Consider the following 26,751-nt stretch of genomic DNA (forward strand, 5'->3'; position numbering starts at 1 on the left):
TTGATCAATTCACATCATCTCTTCTTCCAGTTATCTGTTATTAACATATACTTCAATTACTTTTCTATGAAATATAATTCTTGCAAGTCGGTAAGATTTGATTTTTACGTTTATTTTAACCCTGCAACTGGCTTTAAGCGATTATCATAGCATTAACTACATTTTCAAATGGCACTAAGCTATTTTTGTTGTATTAACTATGTTGTAATAATGTCTCTCATAGCAAGTCTATTTTTATTTTTTTTTTTAAACTAAAATTAATTTAATGCTTGAGATCCAAGCTTAATATTATACCATAAAACATTTTTTAGTTCAATTAAAAAGTTCAAAAAAATTTTTAACTTGGAGGTTCACATTTCAGATTGCAATTTGTTCACGTAATTTCTGAATACGGAAAAATTACCGCATGTTTTCAAAATTCTGTTGAGAGTTTTGTTTTACATGATCGTGTATATCGTTATTGAAATGGGTATATTCTTGTCTTTCAGAAAGGTCGTTTCAATAGCCTGTAAGCAAATAAATGTTTAGACAATAGTTGTTTAAAAAGATTATGTTTTGTAAAATTTCAAAATGTTTAATGTGTCGAAAAGAGCTCTATTAAATGTTATTATTTTTTTACTCTATCGTTGTCTGGAAGTAGTGAAAATCATATCAAAACAAAGAACTTGTTGCAGCAGTATTGTCACTGAAGATGATGAACTATTATTTTATTTTTGTTCTGTTGCACAATCACAGACTCACTTAGTAGATAAGAAGTATGCATCATGTGGTATAGTGATTTCTCGGTTGTTTTTACACCATTTGTCAATATTGTTTGCTATTTATTTGTATCTTTTAGATTTTTAATTGTTTAATGTGTATAAATAAATGTTTGTGTAGTGTTTTATAAATTATTTTAGTAAAAAACTTGAAAATTAGTGTAAGATTTTACCTGCAGGTTGGCCTATGTTCATAATGGTTAAATATTTTGATTACTGGATAAATAATTTATCGTACATTTCACAATGAGTGTTAATTTGAATCATACATAGGAATGTACTGAGTAGTGAATCAGAAGACAATGTTAGTGTGATAGATATCGATGAAGTTTTATCTGTCTTGGATGAACCATTCCTGTATTTTCTGTAGGCCTATAAATAAATTTTAATGAAAACAAAATTGTTACGCCACCTAAAAAGATTAGGCCTTTATTTCACAGCTATTACTTTTGTAAAAATTTAACAAAAATGTTGCCGTAGAAAAAAGTGTATATAACATAAACTTCTATAAGTATAATTTTTTTCTTCCACACATATTTAAATTTTAGTAAAAACATTAGTTCATCCAATAGAATCCAAACTGTCATAATTATATGCAAAATAGTGCAATAAGAGAATTTTGCTGATTTTATAGATATATTATTAAAAAGTACCGACAAACTTCTTTCACTGAAGTGTTTTTGATAATTTGTGAGTTAGATATATAACAAAACTTTTTATATTTTGGATTTATTCAAATAAATTTCATGTTGGCTGTGAGGGTGCTACACATTTGGGAAAAATGTATTTATTCTTTTTTACTTTAATCAATTTATTTTTAAAAGTCAAATTTCAAATTTAATTAAATTCAATATTTAATTCTTTTGTTATAAAACACATGTTGTATTTCTAAAAATACTGATATTATTAAAATGTCTGTATCTTGAAAATAGATGAACAGTGTTTAAAATTTAAAAGAACCTTACAAAATCGCAAAAAGTGCCTACTGTTTTGGGAGAAATGATGGCCAGTTCCAGGGTTAAAATCATGTTGTTTCTTATCAAACATTGTGTTACAGCTGTATGAATGTTTGTATTTGTTATAATGCATAAATTTAAGCGTATTGCAGTGGTAAGGATACTGTTGTGTTTGTTCAGTCATAAGCTAACCTTAGTCACCCTTAGATATGTATTTTCTTCTCTTTGTAATTGTGGTGTGATCAGATTTTGACAATTCTCTTAATCCCATTATTGTTACAATATATATCGTTATTGTTTTTAATACAATTTCCTTTTTATTATTATTAAATTCAAATATATAAAATTATCTTTATCAGTAAATATTTTCGCCGCAACATTTTCCCAAATGTTATCTTAGACGAGTTCAATAGACACTGTAAGTAATCATACTTCATTGCAATACATGATAAGATTGTTTGTATCTACTTGTTGTCACAACATGAGTTCTGTTCTGCATAAACAACTTAGTATTTTTAGAAACTGTGCTACATAAAATGTTCAAATATTATATAGAAAAATCATTGTTTCCAAAGCATTATTCTTCCTTTTTTATAATATTTCTAACACATTTAGAAATAAACAGAATATAAAGGACATGTTTTAATAGATTAAATACTAGATTTTTTCAAAATTATAAGGATAATTTAATTAAGGAAAACATGTACATATAATTTCTATTTTAATTATGTAATTATTATTTGTTTTATCAGTTATTTGAACCTAATCACATTTTTATTTATCACTCTTCTATGGTTCTACTAAACAATGCAACTACATACATTTTAGCAGGTAGTGACTATGTCAAATTGTTAATTTTCTTAAAAAAATGTATTTTTTTGCACCTCTGATTTTAAATTATTTTGTTTACGAATTTGCGAACAAACTAAACCAATTGATTGGTGGAGGATTAGCGAAGCCTGGCACTAGGGGGCAGGGGATTTCCTCTCTGCCCACCTGTCTGTCCACAAGATGTTTCAAGACTAATTAATGTATAGGCTTCAAATTTTGCATGAAGCTTCATTACAACATAGGCAAAATCGAGTTCGATTATGATTCAAGAAAGTTGATTGAGTGTTAGCAAAGCTATCTCTCAGGGAAGCATATCATACATGAATTGAGCTACAGACCTAAATTTTGTATATAGTTTCATTTCTTTACAAGCAAGGTTGAGTTGGATGATGATGCGTGTCGCCCAATGGGGTTTTGCAGATTATTAACGAAGCCTAACTTGAGAGAGAATTAAGATATAGACTTCATATTTTGCTGTCACTCAGAGGGCTGACAGAATTCCTTTCCTGTCTGCCTCTGTTTTCCACAAGATATCTGAAGAACAAATTGAGCTATAGACTTGAAATTTAGAATGAATAATATTTTCAATTCATTTCTGAAAATAATGATAACTGACGTAATTTGTTGCTATTTTTCCCAAAAAGAGTGCAATGCTGCCATGTAGCTTAATCTACTAGAGGTATAACACATTTAAGTCTCACAGCTATGTGATTCTTATTGGTTTATATTTAAATTATTATTAAAAAAAATAATTTTACACAATGATCAGAAATGGTGCACGAACAATAAATGTAATGATTTTGTAAAGGAGGCTCCAAACCTGGATTTACAATTTATTGTTCATACTCTCGAGAAGGACAAGAATGAATTATTGTGATATAAATCTTACTACTCTAAGCAAAATCTGTTGTTAAAATGTGTTCTTTACACAAGCCACCCACTGCGTGTGGGCAGCTGACAGTCACTAACTCAGGAAGTCAGTCTGACAACTGTTATCAGGGCATATCTCCTCCACAGCGTAGGAACACAGTATTGGTGACTAATTGCATTGCCGACAAGTCTTACTCAATAACTTCCAACATTATGTTTTAGAAAACACTATAAACTGATAAAATTCTGATTCATTATTATTTTTTTTTTTTTTTAGACTGGTTTTTATTCAATATGACAGTGCAACAACTGATTAGGCTATTTAATAACATCCTTGAGAATAAGAAAAGTTATAACTAAAGTCCTTTATACTTCTAAACAATTTTTGAAGAAAATTAAATCTATTAATATTACTTTATACAGTTGAAGTGTATAATAAAATTTTTAGTTTTTAAGATATTTTCTTAGTGTAACTATAATGGGGTACCCATTAAAAATGTATTATTTGATGTATAAAATATGATTAGATTCTTTTTTAATTCTTATAAAATTAGATCCGTCATATTGTAATTATTAATTATAATATGATGTTTATTTAAGAGAAAATGAATTCAGTACTTCTGTTCGTACATGAAAAATAATACTAAATAAATTATAGATAAATATTTTACAAATAAAATCAATTTTATACATTTTTCTTAACACAAAATATGTTTTGGTAGTTTATAACAATCACTTAATTGTGAAGTAGTATTACAATCTCAATTCTTAGGAATACGTGGCCAGTGTCTTAACCATTATCAAGGTGCTAGTTTTTGGTCAACCATTTTTGACTGAAAATGGCTCTTCACAATGAGCTAAAATATTTGAATTGTGTTCTGCGATTGTTACACGCTGTTTGAACCGGAAAACTTTGATGATATATTACAACCACTTAACTTTTTTATGAGTGACTGAACATTCATTGAGTCTTTAAAGCTACTGAAGGAGCAGTCAGGGATTCTTAAAAACATTTATGAGTTTTTGTAGTAATCTGAGGAGAATCTTAAAATATAAAATCTTTTGGTGAATTTCGAGAACAGCCAGCCTACCATAAAATTATACCAGAGTTTCTAATTATGTTCTTTCCTAGGTGTGAAAATGAAACTCAGTGCCAGTATATGTAAACATAGGCAGACATTTAAAGTTATTTTTATGATTAAACCAAACAAGATGATTTTACATAAAAATCTGATATAAAACATGAGTTATCAATTTGTCTTTGTAAAAGATGTGATATTAATTGATGCTGACTACAAGTGATACTGTCTTTCTTAATCACATTTATAGTCTAGGGTCAGTGAAGTTACTAATAACAACTATAAATAGCTATTCTTTTATTTCTTTATACATTATTGTTATATAAACTATCTTAATGCATACCCAAAGGGAAAATTTTCAGAATGACGGTCTATAGTAAATTGAGGTATTATTTTACAGCCTGGAAGAGTTGGTGCCTAGAGAGGTTCCTCAGGACACTCCAGAACAACCGGACTGTGGACTCCTGGATCTAGGCTTTACTATGCGGACGTTTCCTCATCTCCAGGTAACTATGAATGAGACACATAGTGACAACTGAGGGCTCCATTCATTTCCACTTTGTAATCTCCGTAATCCAATCATCCATTACACACATTCTGGATGATATCTTCGTTCTCCGTGCTGTAATTAGTCCATAATACTTTTTTATATCTCATCTTCAGGTTCAAATAGGCTGAATGAGATTTAGATAATTTAATGACTTGAATGTTTGAAGTTATTATTTCTTTCTTTTTTCCAAAAACGTAGAGGCTAATTCTCTCTTATGCCTTATTTAGTCCATCCTCGTGGGGGACTGGCCTGTGCGATGATCTTATCAAATGAAATAAGGAACAGGTTGGTTCAGTACAAAGTTGATGGCACTGACAAAAAGTGCTACAGTCACAGACAGGATTTGTGCAGCCATCGGCTCTCCATAAACTCCATGGTTGGCATTGAATGTTGCAAAGCCTGAGTTGTTTAATATTGAGAAAAATGGTGATGAGATGTTTTGTTATTTACAGGAACAGTGGGTTTTGCATTATGTGTTATAAGTTGTGTTGCGAGAGTTTCTGATGGGCTCTTTTGTCTCTCAAATTAGTAATACTCGTGTTTTTATTTTGTTATCTGATTATTAATTATATAATTTTGTCACTTCGTCTTTTTTTTGTGAAGAAGAGTTATAATCGATCAATACACCAAATGCATATCACATATTATGGTCCCACCAAATTCACCTTTCCTAAGTAAATTATTAATCAATGGAGCAATAAGGCGTTTAATCTTGTGGTAGCTCACGTCCATTTTATTTCTTTTAAAATGTTTTGAGCTTAGTGTCTAAAAAGCATAAGTTTAAAAACAGATTTATTAATGGGTGACATTTTTCTCTCTCTCACTATTATACTATTATGTTAGCACACTGTTGTATTATCCAAGTATAATAAGAGAGACCTTAGATCAAAATTGAAAATAATGTCAACAAAGAAGATAATAACTGAAAATAATAAAAATTGGCTCTTTTCGATAAAGAACCTTTAATGTTCATTGATTGGTCATATTTATTGCTGAGTAGCAGTTACCCGCGGCTTAGCACACAATTCTGTAGGGTTTTCATCTGTATGAGTACTTCCTGTTGAGGGAATTATATGTCCCACACCAATGTTGAGCTTGCCTTCTTGCCACGGCCAAGAAAATATGTTATGAAGAAAGTCTATATTTATGACATAGTCCTAGGGTCAAATCCTCTCTCTTTAACACCTAGACTAAATTCACTTGTGGAAAAATACCATTGAGGCTAGGAAAAACTTGAGAGAACTAACACTAGTCTGTGCCTGTTAGTTAAGTTTGTTATATGATGATGTGTTTGTGACAGGTGTTGTCGTGGAACCTTACAACAGAGCCAGAGCTGTTGGAAGGAGTGGGGGAACTAAGTGGTCCGCACATAGCTGCCGGTCTAGGCCGCAACCACAGTTCCTGGTTCCTACACAACCTTGCAGCATTGTACTGGCGCTCGCGGGGCGATGCCGGCCGGGCACTACAGTGTGTCAAGCGTGCCGTGCATCTGGCACCTCGCCAGTACCGGGATCTGCCACTGCTCAACCTGGGCTGTCTGGTCCAGCAGGCACGCTGCCCCGCCGAGGCCGCCATACTACTACATGCCGCTGTCGACCACGCACCCCATGCAGCGGCCTCACACCTCGCACTTGCCAATGTCTACGCAATCCTTGGTGACTACAACAGGTACCTGCACATATTGTCTTTTTTTCTTAAAAATTTGGTATTCAAAATAATGTGATTATGTGAGAAATGCTTTTACGAGATTCCATAATGATAAAACTCAACTAAATAGTGAATTATGTTTTTACTTTTAGTTAACTTCTGTTTTAATCTTTTATTCCACTAATCTGCATTTACAGAAATAGATCAAGTAAAAAACTAAATAGGTGTGATAAATTAATACAAGGTATGTTCAAAAAGTAATGGGAGTTTGTAGTAAAATATATGTATTTATTCATTTACATTAATTTTGTCACCTTCAAAATAGTCCTCATTAGATATTATGCACATTTGCCATTGCTTCTTCCAATCCTTTAAACACTTCTCAAACCCCATCTTAGGGATAGCCTTTATATCTTTTGGCAAAAGCACTTTAATGTCATGTATGCTTGTAAAATGAAGACCCTTTGAGGTTCTCTTTATATTTGAGAATAAAAAGGTCACGTGGAGCTATGTCTGGAGAATATGGAGACTGGGGGATCGTTATAGTACTGTTTTTTTTTGTTAATAATTCATGAACAGGCAATGCAGTGGGAGCAGGTGTATTGTTAAAGCCATTAATTGTTTTGCCACAAATCTGAGCTTTGAATTGCTTCACCCAAACTGCGCTGAACTTGTTAGGTAGTGCTCCTTATTGACCTTGTGGCAAGAATTCATATGAACTATGCTATAAAAATCGAAGAACCTTCATGTTTCTGCACTCTTAAAGCCTTTTTTGGTCTTGGCCTTCACTGCGATGATTTGAGCCTTAGTTTCAACGTCATATCCGTGAACCCAAGTTTCGTTGCCTATTATAACATGTTTCTGTAATTGTGCATCATTGTTTACTTAATTTCGTGACTCCTGTGCAACTTCCGTTTGCTGGTGGTTTTGTTCAAAATTTTTGAACAAATTTTTCTCTTACATGTCATACCCAAAACATTCAAAAAAATGTATAGCATGAGACATTTGATATACCAACATTATCAGCGGCTTCTTTGATTGTAATAATCAATCGTACTTAACCATTTATTCCAATTTTTTCATGTTTTCATTGGTTGTTGATGTGCTGGGACATCCGGAGCATAAGCATTCATCGTCTTGAAGGCCATCTTTGAAATGTTTATATCACTTGTAAACCGTTGTTTTACTCATAGCTGACTCACCTTTGTTAACATTTCCCACACTTTGTTATACTTTATTTCATTTTTCACCCAAAATTTTATATGTATAACCTTAGCAGCTGCCACTGGAAAAGTAAACAATGGATACAGCTGAAACTTGTGTTATACTTCAGAAGCATGAATACCAATATAATAAAAATAGTCTTGACAGTCAAACTTGTGAAAATTAAAAGTTCCGGTTACTTTTAAAAAACACCTCATACACTGTGCTGTTATATTCAATAACTGTATAGATTTACAATTATTCCAATCATATTGTACATTACATCAATTATGTCAAATTTTCTCTCAATTAGCTTATTTGTTATATTAATTCAAATTCTAACATATTATTTACATTAATTTATTTAATATATTCTAATAATATTGATTAACACTTTGTTCCTAAAATAGTCATTTTATAACATTGCTGGCCGTCTGGGTGAATTTAGAAAAAATTGTAACTCCAAACATACATACATAACATGCTTGGGATTTTTTACTAGTTAAAGTAAAAAATTCTTTATTTATAAAATTCTTGTGTTTTCTTCTTTATTGTGACCTAGAAATTCATATATCATATTTTAAATTAATATGAAAATAAAAAACAGTTGATATCACTTTTTTGAACAAAAAATTAAAATGCATCAACAAAGTTTTTATACAAAGAAAGCAAACCAATTTCTTTACAATATTTTTAATGTTTATTTACGCATAAAACAATAAAGTGTCATAATAATACAATGTTATCGAAGTAGTAAGTTTTTCTCTAAATCCAAGACATCAGCCTGAGCAGGCGTCTTGCCCATGAAAATAAACAAACAGTGCAGGTCGACTGCTGTTGCTTTGTAAACAAACTGACAACTGACATAATACAGCACACATGTTATTAACAACACAAGATGTCAAATTACATAATATGTTATTACAACATAAAATTTATGTTGTGAAATATGCTAAAATTAAAAACATTGATTTTGTAAAATTACATGATTCACATTCTTGTAAAGTAAAAGAATTGATTCTCACAAATTCTCTACAATATCAAATCATTAAAAAAATCAATCATATGACTATGCATATTTGTTTATCTGTTTTGTTTACAAGACCTGTGTGGTTCGTTTTATATGAATAAAATTATAGTTTTTCTCATTAATTATTTTATTTACAGGGAACAATGAATGAAAATTTTAGAACTAGATCAAGTGACTCCGAATAGAGTTGCACTTCTTCACTTGTTTATATTGTACTTATTATAAATACAGGTTGGTTGTATAAATTCATTTATAATACATTAAATAGTTTTAGTTAATTTTTCAACAAAACAATAAATAGCTGTAGAGTTTTACTATTTATTTATTGTATGGTTCATAAAAAAGAAAAAAATAAATTAATACATTTTTATTGAAACAAATACTAAATTTTTCAGGACAAGTTTTTCAAACTATAATGTTTTGAATAAAATGTTTATTTTGGATTTGTTGCTATACACACTTCAATTTATGGTATAGAATTTAGACAAAAATATATATCTTTTAGTTGTTTCCAAAGATTTTAGAAAAATTTAAAATTTTATAAGTAAATAAATACACTAAAATTCCTAAATGTACAAATGATGTACTAATGTTTAAAATGTAATATTTAGAATAGGAAAAACGTCACATAATAGTATTTACATAAAAAACTAAACTGAACAGTGACAATAACCAAGTCCCATTGGGAAAAATTAGTAATAATTTAGACTGTCTCATCATATACCTTGTACAGAGAACATTATTTCCAAATAAATTATTTTCAGACTACTTGGGTTATAATAATATAAGAAAACAAGAGCTAAATAATACCTGTTACAATACAAAATATGCAGAAAAAAAGCTATAATATACAACAACAAAATGTGTCGCAGTTACCTAGCATTTGTCACAAGACAAATTGAACGAACTATAGCACACTAACAGCTGACTAAATCAGCTCACTGTTATTACTGCAAATTTTCAGAATTTTCAAAATAGAACTTCATATTTTGTCAGGGGAAAGATAAATCTTCCTATGTACTTGTAAACAAAGTACAGATTTATTTAGTAAACCATTTGGTCACAATTTGACGAAAACGAACGCATTGCACATGCACTTGGAAGGTTAAGTTTTTGGCCAAACGCATTTCTGTTCCATAAGACATCTCAAGTTTAGTGATCTTTGTAGTGGTGCCCTCTAAACCAACACCCAAAGGACTGGAGCTTGGCCAGATAAGGAAAAGTTTGGTTTGAACAAAAATCACTATTACACACATAAAATATTGTCATTCAGCCTACAGTTATTAAAGTTTTAACCCATTAGCCACTCAATATTCTTGCGCTCAACCTCCTTCTATAAATCCAATTAAATATACAAAAAATGCAAGAGTTTAGTAAAACTCAAAAACACATTCAATTTTATTGCTATTTGGTTGACTGAGCCATTGTTTTTAGCTAAAACAGGTTATAATATACTGTAATTTATGAGCACTAAAGTATATCAAATATTTTTAATTTCGAAGAATAATATTTTAAAATTTTATTTGTTTTGTAAATTTTGAAAGCAAGAAATTATTTTTAGTACAAAACACTGTTATAATCTATGATGTTTGATGTAATTTTATAGGAAATTTAATTTTAAGTGGAAAATTTTATTTTTCAAAGATTTTTTGTAAAATGCGACATTTGGCCAAAACCAAATCCTAGCACAAATCCTAGCAAACAGGAAAAAAGTGCAAGGTATAGTATTATACATTAATTCACATTCTTTTTCTGGGGTTAATACATATTTATATGTATAGTACATGTTCTTTAGTTGAATTTTAATATATAAACTTTCATATTTGAGCCTACACTATCACTTAAACAAATATTTAATAACGTGTGTGTGTTGTCATCACTGTATCGTCTCGTGATCAGTGTTTTGGTACCATGTCGGCCATCACGAGATGGTACCGTGATAAGTGGTCAATGGGTTAATTGTACTGACCAAGGACTTAGTTGTTAACAAAAAGCAGTTTAGGTGCGGTATGTGTTTGAAAAAAAAAAAAAAACATCTAAAATACTATCACAGTCATGCATTTTATTTATCTAATATACAATTAACACAGAAAAATATTATATTCAATAGTGTATTCTATATAATATTTTTCTGTGTTATTTATTTATCAACTATATATATAATATTCAACATAGTTTATTGTAAACAGTTTGTAATTGGTAACCTTTTGGCTGTTTAGTTCAATTAATATTTTGTGTGTATAAGCACACTACTAATTCAATAAATAATATTTCAACAGAAGTCCAATCTCTTTTTAGTTGTAAGTACGATGCTATCCCATCTGTGTAGATCATTGTTTCTTCTTTACTCGTATGGACAAATATTTCCCTTCATGTACTTTTAACCATATTGCAGTATCAACGCTTTCATGTGCATTGTTAAGTAATTGTTCTAAAACCACATGGTACTGAAGATAACCTGACTGTTGTGTTGCCAGGTCTGTTGCCTGCTATGACAACGCTCTCAAGCTGAATGCCCACTGGTCACTAGCAGAGAGGAACAGGTTTGCAGTCCTCTGTCACCACAAGCTGGAGAATTCTCTGTATCAGCTGCACAGGTATTCTTCCATGCAAGTACTTAGGGCTACCATATCCAGAAATTAACCTTCATCCACACAACTCTTGGGCTGTCCAAAAATTAAACCTCCATGTACTTAACTAGAATTATTAGGAAATAATTCTACGGACTTGACAAGAGCTTGTCCACAAAGAAGTCATATTATATGTGTAGCTAGCCTTTTTTAAGGCAATAGTATTTGCTACTTTTTAATTTATATGTTTAATAAATGTTTGGGAGCGCTTGTAGGTATTTAAATGAGGCATAGTGTGGGTGTCTATAGTTTTTTATATTTTTTTCATTGAGTGTCTAAATCTTATTTTACGTTTCTTTAAAATTTTGATATTTTTCAATATATTATTATAATAAATATTATGATAATAATCATAAATTAGTAATCAATGTAAACAACCTCCTTATAATCCTTGAAGCACCAGGAGCAGCTTATGTACCTTCAGGCTCCTCTGGAAGTCAAGCTACTGATCTTCCAACATGAGCCACTTCTGCTTCTTTTTTCTATCAATAATGTAATATAATGTGTTGTAGGTCTCTTCGGGGTATCCTGAGTCAGCTGCATGACTATCACAGTCTCCAAGAGCAGTGGTTGAAGCACCAGAAACAGCTTATGTACCTTCAGGCTCCTCTGGAAGTCACGCTACAGATCTTCCAACATGAGCCACTTCTGCTTCTTTTTTCTATCAATAATGTAATATATATATGTGTTGTAGTCTCTTCAGGGTATCCTGAGTCAGCTGCATGACTATCACAGTCTACAAGAGCAGTGGTTGAAGCACCAGAAACAGCTTATGTACCTTCAGGCTCCTCTGGAAGTCACGCTACAGATCTTCCAACATGAGCCACTTCTGCTTCTTTTTTCTATCAATAATGTAATATATATATGTGTTGTAGGTCTCTTCAGGGTATCCTGAGTCAGCTGCATGACTATCACAGTCTACAAGAGCAGTGGTTGAAGCACCAGAAACAGCTTATGTACCTTCAGGCTCCTCTGGAAGTCACGCTACAGATCTTCCAACATGAGCCACTTCTGCTTCTTTTTTTCTATCAATAATGTAATATATATATGTGTTGTAGGTCTCTTCAGGGTATCCTGAGTCAGCTGCATGACTATCACAGTCTACAAGAGCAGTGGTTGAAGCACCAGGAGCAGCTTATGTACCTTCAGGCTCCTCTGGAAGTCAAGCTACAGTTCTTCCAACATGAGCCACTTCTGCTTCTTTTTTCTATCAATAATGTAATATAATGTGTTGTAGGTCTCTTCGGGGTATCCTGAGTCAGCTGCATGACTATCACAGTCTACAAGAGCAGTGGTTGAAGCACCAGAAACAGCTTATGTACCTTCAGGCTCCTCTGGAAGTCACGCTACAGATCTTCCAACATGAGCCACTTCTGCTTCTTTTTTCTATCAATAATGTAATATAATGTGTTGTAGGTCTCTTCAGGGTATCCTGAGTCAGCTGCATGACTATCACAGTCTACAAGAGCAGTGGTTGAAGCACCAGAAACAGCTTATGTACCTTCAGGCTCCTCTGGAAGTCACGCTACAGATCTTCCAACATGAGCCACTTCTGCTTCTTTTTTCTATCAATAATGTAATATATATATGTGTTGTAGTCTCTTCAGGGTATCCTGAGTCAGCTGCATGACTATCACAGTCTACAAGAGCAGTGGTTGAAGCACCAGAAACAGCTTATGTACCTTCAGGCTCCTCTGGAAGTCACGCTACAGATCTTCCAACATGAGCCACTTCTGCTTCTTTTTTCTATCAATAATGTAATATAATGTGTTGTAGGTCTCTTCAGGGTATCCTGAGTCAGCTGCATGACTATCACAGTCTACAAGAGCAGTGGTTGAAGCACCAGAAACAGCTTATGTACCTTCAGGCTCCTCTGGAAGTCACGCTACAGATCTTCCAACATGAGCCACTTCTGCTTCTTTTTTCTATCAATAATGTAATATATATATGTGTTGTAGGTCTCTTCAGGGTATCCTGAGTCAGCTGCATGACTATCACAGTCTACAAGAGCAGTGGTTGAAGCACCAGGAGCAGCTTATGTACCTTCAGGCTCCTCTGGAAGTCAAGCTACAGATCTTCCAACATGAGCCACTTCTGCTTCTTTTTTCTATCAATAATGTAATATAATGTGTTGTAGGTCTCTTCAGGGTATCCTGAGTCAGCTGCATGACTATCACAGTCTACAAGAACAGTGGTTGAAGCACCAGGAGCAGCTTATGTACCAGCAGGCTCCTCTGGAAGTCAAGCTACAGAGCTTCCAACATGAGCCTCTTTCTGCTCTTCTTAGCCACAGAGGTAAGAGGTATATCATGTGTATTTCCTGCACGTTCACTGTTTGAGATACAGTGATAGTTTTAAAAATATTTATATTTTGTGTTTGGTTTTAACCTATCAAATAGAAGTTTTTGCACCAAACAAATTGATTGCTATGTTCATTATTATTTTATTTTAAACAAATATGGTGTACTTAACCCTTAAAGTGGTGCACATACTCCTTCTAATGGCAATATGTTTAAGGCCAACAAATAGAAGGTTACTTAAACTACAACAACTAAAGCTTCAAATGTAATGTGTTATACATAATTTTACTTATTAAAGAATACAAAAAAAAAATTGTTAAAACACTCCAAAGTTTATTTTGTTCTTAACTTGTAGTGTATGAAAATATCCAGCACATGTATTTTTCTAGCTTTTATGCTGAATTCAGAGAAATATGGTGTAAATAACTTTGGTGTAGTATATTGATGTATATTATTTATGTGGAACTATGAACTATGTAAAAAATAACCCATTTCCAAATGTTGTTTAGTTCATAACTTTAAAAATTTAAATAAAGAACCAACACTTACAGTTTATCTAATATTTTATTATTTCTTGACCCTTTTAGGAGTGCAGAAAAACTACCCCAATAAGGATGAGAAATTTGATCAATTTTTTCCGTTTAACCAATTTGAAATTAATTGAATTAAATTCAAATTTGAAATAAATTTGGTGTCCAATAACTTGCAGATGAGTTTTAAATAAATAGAACAATTTAGTGGCTCTTTACTTTGGATGAAGCACAGGTTGTGGTTTTCATTGAAACAGACACGAATGAAATGAATCAGAATGTCAAACTAAGATTGTATCCTGGTGAAAACTTTAAACATAATTCTGTAAGACTAGTGTTCTTGGTAAAGTTTTTGGGTGTCATATTGGATAGACAGCCTGTACATTTAAAATTATAGCTATCCATCATTAAATTTAGGAGAATCCTAAACATCATCTAATGCCCAAAACTATTATAACTGTACTGTTTTGGGTCAGACTAGGCTATTTTAGCTGTTTAATGTAATATCAAAATTGTATATAAGCTGATTTTACGGTTTTTGGTATTTTTGAGTGTATTATACAGAGTGCTTCAGATAATCAAATCTATGATTCTCTGTGGTAACATTTGTGCAATGGGTGAAATGTAAATGGCCACCAGAGGTGAGGGTGCAGGTAATCTGTTCATCTCTTCTAAGAATGGGGGTTTAATATATTGAACAGGGATCAGCTAGCAGCCAACATCTTATCATTCCTTATATATTTACATCCTTGTTTACCTTAGTTTTTGTTGTTGGCAGCAGACAAGTGTGTGCCCCAGATCCAGGACGGTAGCTCAGTACTCAGCTGTGACAGCCGACTGGTGGCCCACCACCTTCAGATTGACATCACTCTCTCACTGCAAATGCTGTTGAAAAATGTCGAAACTCAGGTCAGAATTAGAGATTCTTAAACACACAAAATATTGACCTCAAACTATATACAATACTAGCTGTTCCCCGCGGCTTCGCATGCTTTTTGTAAGCTTTTCTCGTGTATGAGCACTTCTGGTTCAAGTGAATTATATTTTCAACGCCGATGTAGAGTTTACCTTGTTGACACTATCAAGAAAATCTGCCAAAAGTGTATGTTTATAGCCAATGTACACGTACATGTACTTAATAATAAAGTGGTATAACATTCAAGCTATAAAGCCAAACAGAAATTCATTTGAAAGACAAATATCCATAAAAACTTAGCGCCTTCACATAGTGTGTGGTTATTATACACAACTATCTCGTAATTGTAGTTTACAATGTGCAGGCGCTTTGATAACTTATATATTTTGCAGCGCCTCCTGGTGGTGAGTTACATCAATGGGCATAGCATATAAACCTTCTACGCGGAAAAATACATATACATACAAATTTTCATAATGATCGGTCAAATAGTTTCTGAGTCTATAAAGGACAAACACACAAACATTCATTTTTATATATATATAGATGTTATATTATTGTTTGGGTTCAACGTCATGCAATTAATTCAACTTAAATAAACTGCTGTATTCATTGTAAATCCCATAACAGTCAGAGGAGGAATTCAAATACTGGTTAGACTTATTTTTGTATGTTATGCTATTACTTTCTGATTGTAAAGCAAATATGTATATACAAATGAAGTTAAATATTATTTATTTCATAAAACTATAACTTACTCGACACCAACATTCCCTCACACCTGCTTATGGCCTTGTCATAGAGGTCAGAACTCAATTAACCCTTTAATTTAGGATCAGATCAATGTTTGCTTTCATTAACAAATTTTGTTATGTTTTTGAGCTTTTAGGACCAAATTGATATCTACAAAACTTTAGACTCAGCAGTTTGGTTTTAAACTTATCATGTTTATACTAAAATGATTTATTGATGGAAATAGATTACTGCCATTATAAAATGTAAAACCCTTTAAAAAATGACTGAGAAATTTTGACATCCAAACACATAAGTTCTATTTTTAATATCCATTAAAAATAATCGATTTTTGCTTGTAGAAATGCTTTATAAGATTTGGCATATAATTATGTATAAATGTGTAAAATTTTGGAACTACAGAAATATATATGACACACAAATCTGTAAATAAATAAAGTTTTCAAAGTTTGTTAAAACACACGTGTCAGCATCAGTCTAACTGCAGATAGAACCTTTTACTGAATTATGGAACTAAATGTAAACTTATCCTCATGAAAATGTATCAGTTCTTCAGTCATAATAGTATAAATACTTTTTATTGTAACAATTGCTATTTTTTGTGCTGATTACAAAATTGTGAGACTTCTTTGAGCTAGGTTTATAATTTTTACATTTATTTTACAATAATTTAACAACATTTTTTCTATGCTGCGACAGTTTGAAATACCTTTAACCCTCAGGCTATAGGGTTAACTAATTTTTAAAGTAGTAGCACAGTGGTTCTTTTGGTAATTTATTTTTAAGTTTTGCTTGTTATTAGGCCCAAAAGATCAGTGAACAGATGTCCCGGAGACTGATGACGTCCAATGGGGTGGAGCCTCACAGGTCTGAAGAGGAGGAGGAGGAGGACAAGAGGGACCTGGACGAGGGTGAGGGAGGGTTAGAGATATTTGTGGAAGGGGCCGAAGAGGAACCAGAGCCTACCGTGCAGTACCGCCAGCATAGACTGCAAGCACTAAAGAGAATGGGAGTGAAACTGCAGGGCTCCGTGTTGAACTTCATTGAAGATCTCATGAAGAGCCGAAAGATTGACCAACAGGCAGGTTTAATGGACATATTATTTCAGTTGAAAGAAACTGTAGTAAAGTTTGTTTGGAAAAAGTAAAATGGATGTCATAATTCAGGGTGGCCACCCGACCGGGAAACCGGGAATAAGCTGGGAATTTTCCTGAGAATCAGAAAATTGTGAGTGAAAATCGACATATGTTCGTGAGCTCCATCTGACACCGGTTGATCAAGGTTACCTCCACTAGTGTAGTGGAGTTTATCTTGGTTAGTTCTACTCCTGTGCTGCGGCAAGGCCCCTCCCCCCCTAAAAAAACGTAATAATGCATTGGACAATTAAAATCGGCCGACCGATCATTTCGGACTTTGGCACTAAATAAGTGGTATGTTTTAAACTGTAAAGCGGCAGAGTGGTAGTGACCGCGATACAAAAAGGATTCTTCTACTTAAGTGTTACTCAGTTGCCGAAGTAGGGTCTCTGGACGAAGTTGTCCAACTCTTATTCTTGAGTGAAAATAGTATTTTGAAAAGACGCATTTCTAGATTGATAGCACAGGCGTATAATGTACAGTGTTATAAACAGGCTTAAGGGTTTGGTTTGTTGAATAATATGTTTGACGGTGTTATAAGAGGTGCAGCCTGGTTTTTTGAGTACACCAGAATGTCAGTTGGATTTTTACCAATCCTGATAAGATATCTTTTGAAAAAGAAAGTTTTGGGTTAGCTACAACAAGTTACGCTGAGAATTGGGCACTTGCGTTCTGTTGCCCAGCAATGACAGAATGAGCTGAGGGTTGAGGCGCAGGAAAATATTTAATGTCTAGAATTGGCGGCGTATAAGCACCATCGTGTGGTACTGCCCTGCCACTCACGGCTGCAATGACTTGTGTTGAGTATTCCCTATGCGTACAACATAAACATTAAACTTTAAGTTGCCGCTCGATCCAGCGCTCAGAGTTTACCGCTCGTATCGAGGCCGAGGCTTCGGTTGGTCTATGAACAATTGCTCCTTGTACACGTTCCGATTGTCATCAAATGACATAGGTTGAAAAGAATGGATTTTGGTTATGAGAACCGTGAAATAAGATTTTAGAGGCTCGATTAAGAAGGACCACTTCACACTAGGCAGTGAAGACGCCGAACACACTGATTTTAACAAGAGTTCACCAGGTTACACATAATGAGTTTATGAACAGTGCTTATTCAAATAAAGTGCAGAAAATAAACAGTTACCTTTGTTTTCATGAGGGGTAACCGTAGTCTGCTGTTGTTGAGGGCCAGGTAGTGATCAGGAAGCGTGGAAATAGGCTGCTGTCTTGTAGGCAGGCGTGAAGAGGGAAGATGTCCTTCACGGATTCACTCACGCACAATACGACCGCAAACGAATAGTTCATAACACTGTGGCCAGTCTTGTAGAGCACGGTAGACGCGGGTGTCCGGGAACAGAGACGTTCTGGTAGAGATTGCCAATCCAGAGCACTGACTTTAATGTTAATGTAAATGTACAACAAATAGAGATAAACTAATATTTAAGTGAGAGAGTAACACATGGGGCATAAAGTCACGTGTTGAGTAAGTATGGTCAGCAGTGGCTAGAGTGCTATATAAGTGCCCCAGGCGGGACTGAGCGTACACTGAGCAAGCGTGCAGTCGCTTGCAAGGTGGGCAATTGATAAGTCAACCGTTGTGATTGGTTGATGAGTGTACAGTAAACAGCTGATTCGTGAAACAATGGTTCATTGGTCTGTCACTGTACGTGAATATTTTAATCCAGTAAGGAATGGTATTGTAGGCACTAGGCCGCAGAAAGAGATATAGAATTAATGCAGTATATACAGTTTAGTAAAATAAAGGCAAATATAGAGTATAAATTGCCCAAAAGAAATATACAAAATTATTGTTCAATAAAAGTAGCCTTTTCATATTAGGCAATAAAAAACAAGTTATTCAACGCAATAATACTTAACATAGGTTAAAACAATGATGTTATGTTTTGTCACATCCAAATCTCGACTTAACTGCATTTAAACCAGCAAGCCATTGCGCAAGTTTTGTGTCCGACTGTAAAATTCGCTAGTATAAACAGGCGCAAGAGCTTTTCGCGAGTGCTGCTGCAACCAGTGTCGGACAGTTGTTTGCAAGAACTAGAGAACAGTCTCAGTTATTAAAATTTCAATTATAAACATTGTCGAGATACCACTGCCATGTGTGAACAGACTTTGTATTGACTCTCTCTCGGAACAACCAGCGTTACAACTATTTTTTTATATTTATTTTGGCGCATCGTCGAGAGTCTGCACTGTCTGTCTATTTGTGGATAAAAACGTAGTCGTAAGTAAATATATTCTCTATAAATACGGTTTTACATAATATATTCTGGAACATACCATTTCTATTACTTAAAAGGAGAAATGACTTGTAATTTTAAATATGTTCATTTCCCTGCATCCCTGCCGAATTTCTCGCATATCGATAGCGACGAAATGCTAGAGCACCGCAGCTTTGTGGCATTTCTTGCAAATACTGCTAGTGACATAAACCGCCATCGGCGTAAGGGTTAAATATAGTACTAGAGATGTCTATTTGGTTTAAAAATAGGCTGGAGAATCGGAAATTTTCGATTGGGAAAAACCGGGAATTTGAAGAGAGGTTTTGAGTGGCCACCCTGTAATTATTGTCTTGGAGCATCTAATAGTGCAGGTACTGTACAGAGTGGGCTAGTTCATCTGTCTGTCCTACATACTTTGATGTTGGTTGATTGGTGCATTGCAGATATTTTCAATCAAAAACAATTAATGGAATTTCTCTTAGTCACAATAAAAATATTATTAACACACGACTTAATTATGTTTTCCTTAAGGAAGCACAATTTGTAAAAATACTGCTAAAGTAAAATTAACAATATTTACGGATTTAATTGTGTTACAGATGCTAATGCCAAAGCAACAGTGCACTTCAACTAGTTTTAACGCAGGTAAGTGTCGACATATTATGAATAATGGGTGTGACTGGTCTTTTGTGTAGGTAGGAGAGGGGGGAACGGAAATTGATTCTTAATAATTAACTTATGACTTATTAAGAGTATAGTAATTCAGTTTTAATACTATACTACGGACCTTTAGAGAAAATCTAATTTGAGTTTCTTATTAATCACTAGCAAAATTACGTTTTTTGTCTTATACAACTGCTTAAATAATATAACTAATTGTATAACATTATAATTATGAAAGAAACAAGACAGCAAGAAAAACCTTAAATCATGTAGACACAGATATTTACTAAATCTTTATAGTGTGTGTTTATTTTAGTGATGAATTGAAGCTGAATCTCTAATCCACCAATCTTCAACAAAGATTCAAATTCGAGAATCGATCAATGGGATTCGACATTTGAATCGATGGAGATCTGCCGGAGGTGAAATCAAAAGTACAGAACCTTGAAACGCTGAATGGACCTGACCTAGAAACTTCACTAACCGTAAATATAGAAGTGGAAAAGCATTATTGCATGAAATAATGCATTAACCCTAAGACCGCCAAAAGCCGATCGGTTCTGCAGTTCGATCATAAAACTGTAGAGAGCTGATATGATTGGCCCGCGTATATGGACTAAAATGTGCTGAGGGCTGATGTGATCGGCTTATTATTATAATTAGACTTTGTTCGGTTACTATGGGTATTAAAATAAATTTGTATATTTTAATTTGAATTTTTGTCTTACTATTTAATGTTTTAAACTGTTATAAAAAGTAACTAGAACTGCAATATATGTAACCGGTGTCAAAGGACAGATTTTCTTATATAGAATATTTTGTGAAGAAATTAATAATTTCAATAAAAGTGTTATATATAAACAAATCATTTTTAATGTTTTTAGACTGAAATTATCAAGAAAGGTTGTTTAGATGGTACCCTTCAACAAAATGCATAAGCTTATTAGGGTAATGGATATTTTAACATATTTTTTCTAATTATAAAAATAAAAACTGTATAATAAATAAAAACAGTTAAGTATATTAGGATTTAAATTTTGTATTATTGAAATATAATACATAATTTAGTGCAGAATTTAATTGCCTTCAATACCAAAAAAATTATGCAGATATCTCAATTATTAGCAGAATAATTGACATTTAACCTGTGCAAGCTGTCAATTTTGGCTTTGGCGGTTTTGACGTCTAGTGGATGTAATGGCGGCGGCAGTTTTTAGTGACGCACTACAAAATGCGCACAGCAACTCCTGGCACAAATCGGCGAAATTACTCTGGCGATAGGGTTAAGACAAGATATTGAAAATATTCTAAAAATAAATCTACCTTTGGAGTCAACCTTACTAGTATAGAGGGCTCAAATTGAAAATATTCTATCTAGCAAATGAGGAAAAGTTCATAAATAACTACAACTTGGCACAATTAAGAACAAAAAACAAACAGAACTATGTCAGATCTTTGAAGATCATGACCACACCCAAAGCCAACTGCTTACGAAATATTTACTTAAGATACAAATTTAGAGAAAAAAACTCTTGAGGCTAACAGTAACACTTTTGTCCAAACCACAGTAGACACAATAAACCAAAACCCAAGTGCCAGACAACCACCAATTTTAGAAAACCCTAAGAAACGCCACATAGAGAATATTTTTTTAGTATTTCTCCGCGAGTAGAAAAAAGCAATAGTGCAAACCATAATAATTTATCTTAAATTGAATTTCAACTTTAGTAGTGTAAAGCACGGTGCCCACTGCAACCGGCCCGGCCTGGGTCGGCTCTTGGGGCAACTGTGCCGGTGCCGTGTAGGTCGAGTCTGCCCGGGCCGGGCCGCTCGCAGTGGGTGTCCATTTGATCGTATGCATTTTGACAGAGTATAAAAGGCCGGACCGGGCTGGGCTGGGCCGGGCCGGTTGCAGTTGGCGGGTGTCCATTTGATTGCGTGTATTTCAACTTCACAAAAAGACCGGGCCGGGCCGGTTGCAGTGCGCGCCGTGCTTAAATTGTAAATGTTCTTGTTCCAGATGGGTGTACTGAAGACTTGAACCACTGGTTGACATCTAATTCTGCGGAGGAAGAGGCTCGGCAAGTGAGTGTTTTACTTTTAATCCAAATTGTATTTATCGAAGTAGTTTTAATTGTGTTAGACAATCTAGACTAAGTTTTGTTCTAGTTACAATTAGACTTTAAATAATACCATTAGCACACAGCTATGTTTTGGACACACCTTACATGTAATGTTTTAGATTATAGGACTCAGCATAACCTGTAAGAGTGTCTTTAATTCAGGTCTTTAACAACCACTGGATAGGAAATTCAATCCTTCCCTGGTAGTCATTCAGTGTTGTTACCATTCGAAACAGATGAGAATTACAAGTGTAAATGAAACATTAAACAGATTTTTATTTTTAAACTCCATAGGTGAAGTGAGTGATGTGATGTATTCATCTACGTTGGGTGCTGTTGTCAAGATGAGGGGAGAGAATGGTGCGGCTCACCATATCAGATGGCTATTAGTACCATCATGTCTGAGCAAGAGGTGTGCACCTCTTTTGTTGAGCAATGCACTATTATCACATGTTTGATATTTGAATTATCCTCATAGAATGTTAGGAAAGTTGGAATTGGTGTGGTGAGAGAGCCAATAGATTATACTGCATCAACAGTGGCTGAATCATCAGCTACATTTGGTGAAGACTTCTCTACCTTCAGTCCAAGTATTCTTATACAGTGCCATGACGTTTTCCACATACGTTCAGGCTTGTAAAAGGTGCTAGTCAGATTAAGGGCTTGGCACAACATGATACCCCTGCAATCACAAGTCAGGTTGTCAGAAGATATTGAGCGCTCAGGGTATTTATACAACAATAATTTCCTGTTTTATGTCCATACAATGAAAACAGGAATGGTTTTGGGCACTTTTCAACCAAACTACAATTTTGAGAATTCATATTTCAGACTAGCACCGTTCACCGTATCAAAATAATCAGAGCCCTCAATATCTTCTGATAACCTGACTTGTGATTGGGGAGGCATCATGCTGTTCCAAGCACTTAATCTGACTAGCACCTTTTACCATGTAAAATTCCCAAAGCGCTCAATATCTTCTGACAACCTGACTTGTGGTTGGGGAGTCATCATGCTGTGCCAAGCACTTAATCTGACTAGCACCTTTCAGTGTGGAAATACCCTGAGCGGTTTAATCCATTTGCTTCAGTTGTATAAATACAGAAATAAACAAGCTAAATTTTAATGTTAGTCTTGTTATTGTGGCTTTACTGATTAGTTTGTAGTTAACTTTCAAACTTTATAGTAAACTTTTTGATGTGAGAGCATGATGTGTAGCACTGTACTAGACTTCATGAATAATATTTACATCTTCTGTTTCAGTTCCAAGTGTTGCCGATTGCCCAGTCTCTGGGTATTGTAGAAGAAGGCAGTTGGTTACAAAATACATCTTCACATGTTATTGGTAATCATTGTTGTTGTTTATACTTTCATCTATTCCATATGTAAAAAAAATATTTTAACATTGATATTAGAGATAAATCAGTATAATTACAATAGAAAGCTATTTGTATTTTTGTAGGATTATTTTTTGTAACAACACAAACATAGTTTGTATCATCAGTGTTGTACATTAGAAAAATCATACATACATTTTGACATAATTACAACATACTTAACCCTTAAATCACTGAAGGAAATTTGGCCTCAATTCAATTAGCGTGGATTTTGAGATTTTTAAAAATTAAATTTTTGCCAATGTGAAGAAGAAATTAACAAACAAACAATTTTTTTTTTAAAGAGCTCTATTGTTTTACACATAGATGCACTGTATATATCGGCACGCACCACAGTTATAACTGCATGCCGCATCTCGCTTCATAAGACGAAACTTAAGTGAAAGAATAGCACAACATTTTTATTGATTTTTTACATAACACACAATCCAATTTGGTTTTCGATAGTCATAAATCAATACATTTACGCATTCCTTCACGTTCGCAACATTTTCGTGAATTATAATGTACACAATAAACTTAAAATAAGACAATAGGGATATTCCCATATGCTGCATTAAGCGCAATTCCAATTGTACAGGAACATTACAAATTTTGAAACTATAATTATATTGTATTATTATAATCTAATCATAGTTGGGAAATTTGTAATGTTTAACTCTATATATAAAACAAACATAAATATTCAGATCCAAAAATGGGATCAATCAGCACTCAGATCACAGGGCCCTTAAGGCCCTCCTGGTTAAGCACTCCCTTACCCTTGTCTTGAATAATTTAATACTATTGACTGTTTTATAAGTTAATGCTGGTGAGGTGGAAAAGCATTAAAGATTTTTGGCCCAAAATTAAAAACTGAATTTTGTAGCAATCAAAAGCATTTCTTACAGCTATTCGTCTGACCCAGGCACCAGACGATCTCTAGAGATCTATTCTGAATGAAAAAATCCAATTTATTTATTTATGAATGGATCCATCATTTACAATTTGTGGGTATAGTTTCATTCAATGTGCTTGCGCTTTAGAAACCCCAGATTGACATGTCTTACATAGCTGCCGTTCAGAAAGGCCAGTAAGCCAGTTCGTCTCCACTGAAGTATAATTGGAGACAAAGCTCAGGGCAAATACATCAGAATTGAGTCTCTTCACTAAAACATTCACACTTGTTTCCCAGTCCAAGTGAGAATCCTGATGGACTTCTAGGAACCTAATGAAAGATGCTCGAAACTTCATAGTTAAAAATATAGACTTAGGGAAAGCTATAGATTCTTTTGGAGTGAAACTCTGTGACATAGGGTTTTTAAACTTTACTCATCTTAGTTCAGATTAATGATGTCCACCAATGTGGAACTAGATAACTAAGACTAATAAGCTCCCTGAAGAGATCAGACTGTCAATGACCCTAAACAATTTCAGTCTCGACTAAAACCCTTCCTGGTCTTTTATTCTGTTGATGAGTTTGCAATGGGTGGCTAGAAATGGCATTAGTAACAATGTAAAAAATAAATTTTCCTTTGATTCCCCTTCTGATATCAAAAAGAAAATCGATGACAGTCACTATACCAACATACACATGACAAAATGTAATCTTAACCGGAATAGAGAATATTATTACTATTTTGCTGTAGGATGCAAGCATCCCTTAACTTAATTTATTCACTACATTGAGAATACACCAACCAATACTAATAACTTTTTATTTTTGTAAGGCTTTTCGATAGCAAGGTCTCACAAAAATAAAAAGTTATTAGTATTGGTTGGTGCGTTCTCAATGTATTGAATAAAGTAAGAACAGCCAATACAAGCTCCATCTTCAACATCCCTTAACTTATCACCACTGTATAGCACCTCCTTGTTGAGCCATTTAGATTTACCTGATTTTGTCAAAACCCTTTTAACAAGTGGTAATGAGGCATTGAAGTGATTTGTAAGCACATTAGAAAAAGAGAAAAACATTGACTTTATTGAATTGTTATGAAATACTCTATCCATCCCATGTTTCAGAAGAAAGAAGAGGTGGAATTTTTTCTTGTTCCGGGCATTACAATTTATTACGGGTTAATGTAACTTTTTGTAGTGATTGTTGGGTTTGGCAAGAAGTTGAAAAAGTTTTCTGCTCCTCATGATAGTATTAGAGGAGTGAGTGAGAAATTATAAGATTAGTGCATTCAAGTAAAATATCTAAAGTACTTTTAAAAACTAATTTCTTCAATGATCCTTCTATACCACTCAGTCATGGTAATGAAAATTTAATAGTTAGTTGTGGTTATGCTCTGTGGTTCTTTTTATAAAACGTTGCCAAAGGTCAAAACTTGGTTATAAATAAGTATTTGTGACAATCCAAAATTCGTTTACCTCAGAAACTTAGATTTATGTATATCATTGCTAATACACATTTAAATATTTATCTGTTAATTCATTGGTTTATAATTTTAATTTAATTGTTTTCCTTTATGACTATCTAAAATTAGTATCTATTAAATAAATATTATAATGTATTAGAACTCAGTGTTTATACAATTGATCATTACAAATAGCTTAATGTGTTTTATTTTACAGCCACACTCATCATCACATGCATCCAGCTCAGTCAGTGGGACTCGTCAGAAATACCTGCTACCAAGTAAGTGTAACAGTTTTTTATTTGAGCTGTAACAGATCATTTTGAATAAGTTTGTGATAATGGAAGCACGGAGTCTATCAATATGACATCTTTTAAAACCGACATGAAGATCCACAGTAAATGTTAGGAAACGTTACTGCAGCCAAATACTGACCTTGAATCCACTCCTTACCAGAGTGTAGTCAATCTATTCTCTATCTTACATGACTTATATAACAAGCCTTCTCCCCAAGTTCCTCAGTATCGTCATCCCTAATGCAACTTCTAAAATGTAAATATTATTTTAAGTACTTACAAAATAGATTCCTATATTGCATACCAATCATACTCATGAGTTCATGTAGTCTATGATAATAAAGTCTTGAATGTGAACAGAGAGAGGTTTGAAAATGTTTTTAGTTTTGCAGAGTTCTAAAATTTTCTATTCAAATTGTGTGAGAAACTCAAACATAAATATGGATTTTAGGTACTTACAAAAGCGTTGCAACTACAGCAATTTTTAATTTCACATCAACA

General features: G+C 33.6%; 1 protein-coding gene across 3 annotated transcripts in view; it reads left to right on the forward strand.

The window, feature by feature from the left end:
* LOC124362997 (tetratricopeptide repeat protein 17) overlaps positions 1-26,751 on the forward strand; it is a 50,765-nt gene that overhangs the window by 8,445 nt on the left and 15,569 nt on the right. Inside the window, exons 1-11 of one of the 3 annotated variants that reach the window (XM_046818033.1) lie at positions 747-937; positions 4,895-5,000; positions 6,345-6,712; positions 11,402-11,521; positions 13,692-13,849; positions 15,163-15,293; positions 16,856-17,134; positions 20,029-20,074; positions 22,113-22,177; positions 23,479-23,560; positions 26,172-26,235. In XM_046818033.1, the coding sequence (XP_046673989.1) occupies positions 4,977-5,000; positions 6,345-6,712; positions 11,402-11,521; positions 13,692-13,849; positions 15,163-15,293; positions 16,856-17,134; positions 20,029-20,074; positions 22,113-22,177; positions 23,479-23,560; positions 26,172-26,235 (1,337 nt within the window). In that variant the 5' untranslated portion in view covers positions 747-937; positions 4,895-4,976. Of the gene's footprint in view, positions 1-746; positions 938-4,894; positions 5,001-6,344; positions 6,713-11,401; positions 11,522-13,691; positions 13,850-15,162; positions 15,294-16,855; positions 17,135-20,028; positions 20,075-22,112; positions 22,178-23,478; positions 23,561-26,171; positions 26,236-26,751 lie in introns of those variants that run through there. The other 2 variants (XM_046818031.1, XM_046818032.1) reach the window with 2 other exon arrangements.

This window comes from Homalodisca vitripennis, chromosome 5 (assembly GCF_021130785.1).
Source record: "Homalodisca vitripennis isolate AUS2020 chromosome 5, UT_GWSS_2.1, whole genome shotgun sequence".
In the NCBI taxonomy this organism is placed as follows: domain Eukaryota; kingdom Metazoa; phylum Arthropoda; class Insecta; order Hemiptera; family Cicadellidae; genus Homalodisca; species Homalodisca vitripennis.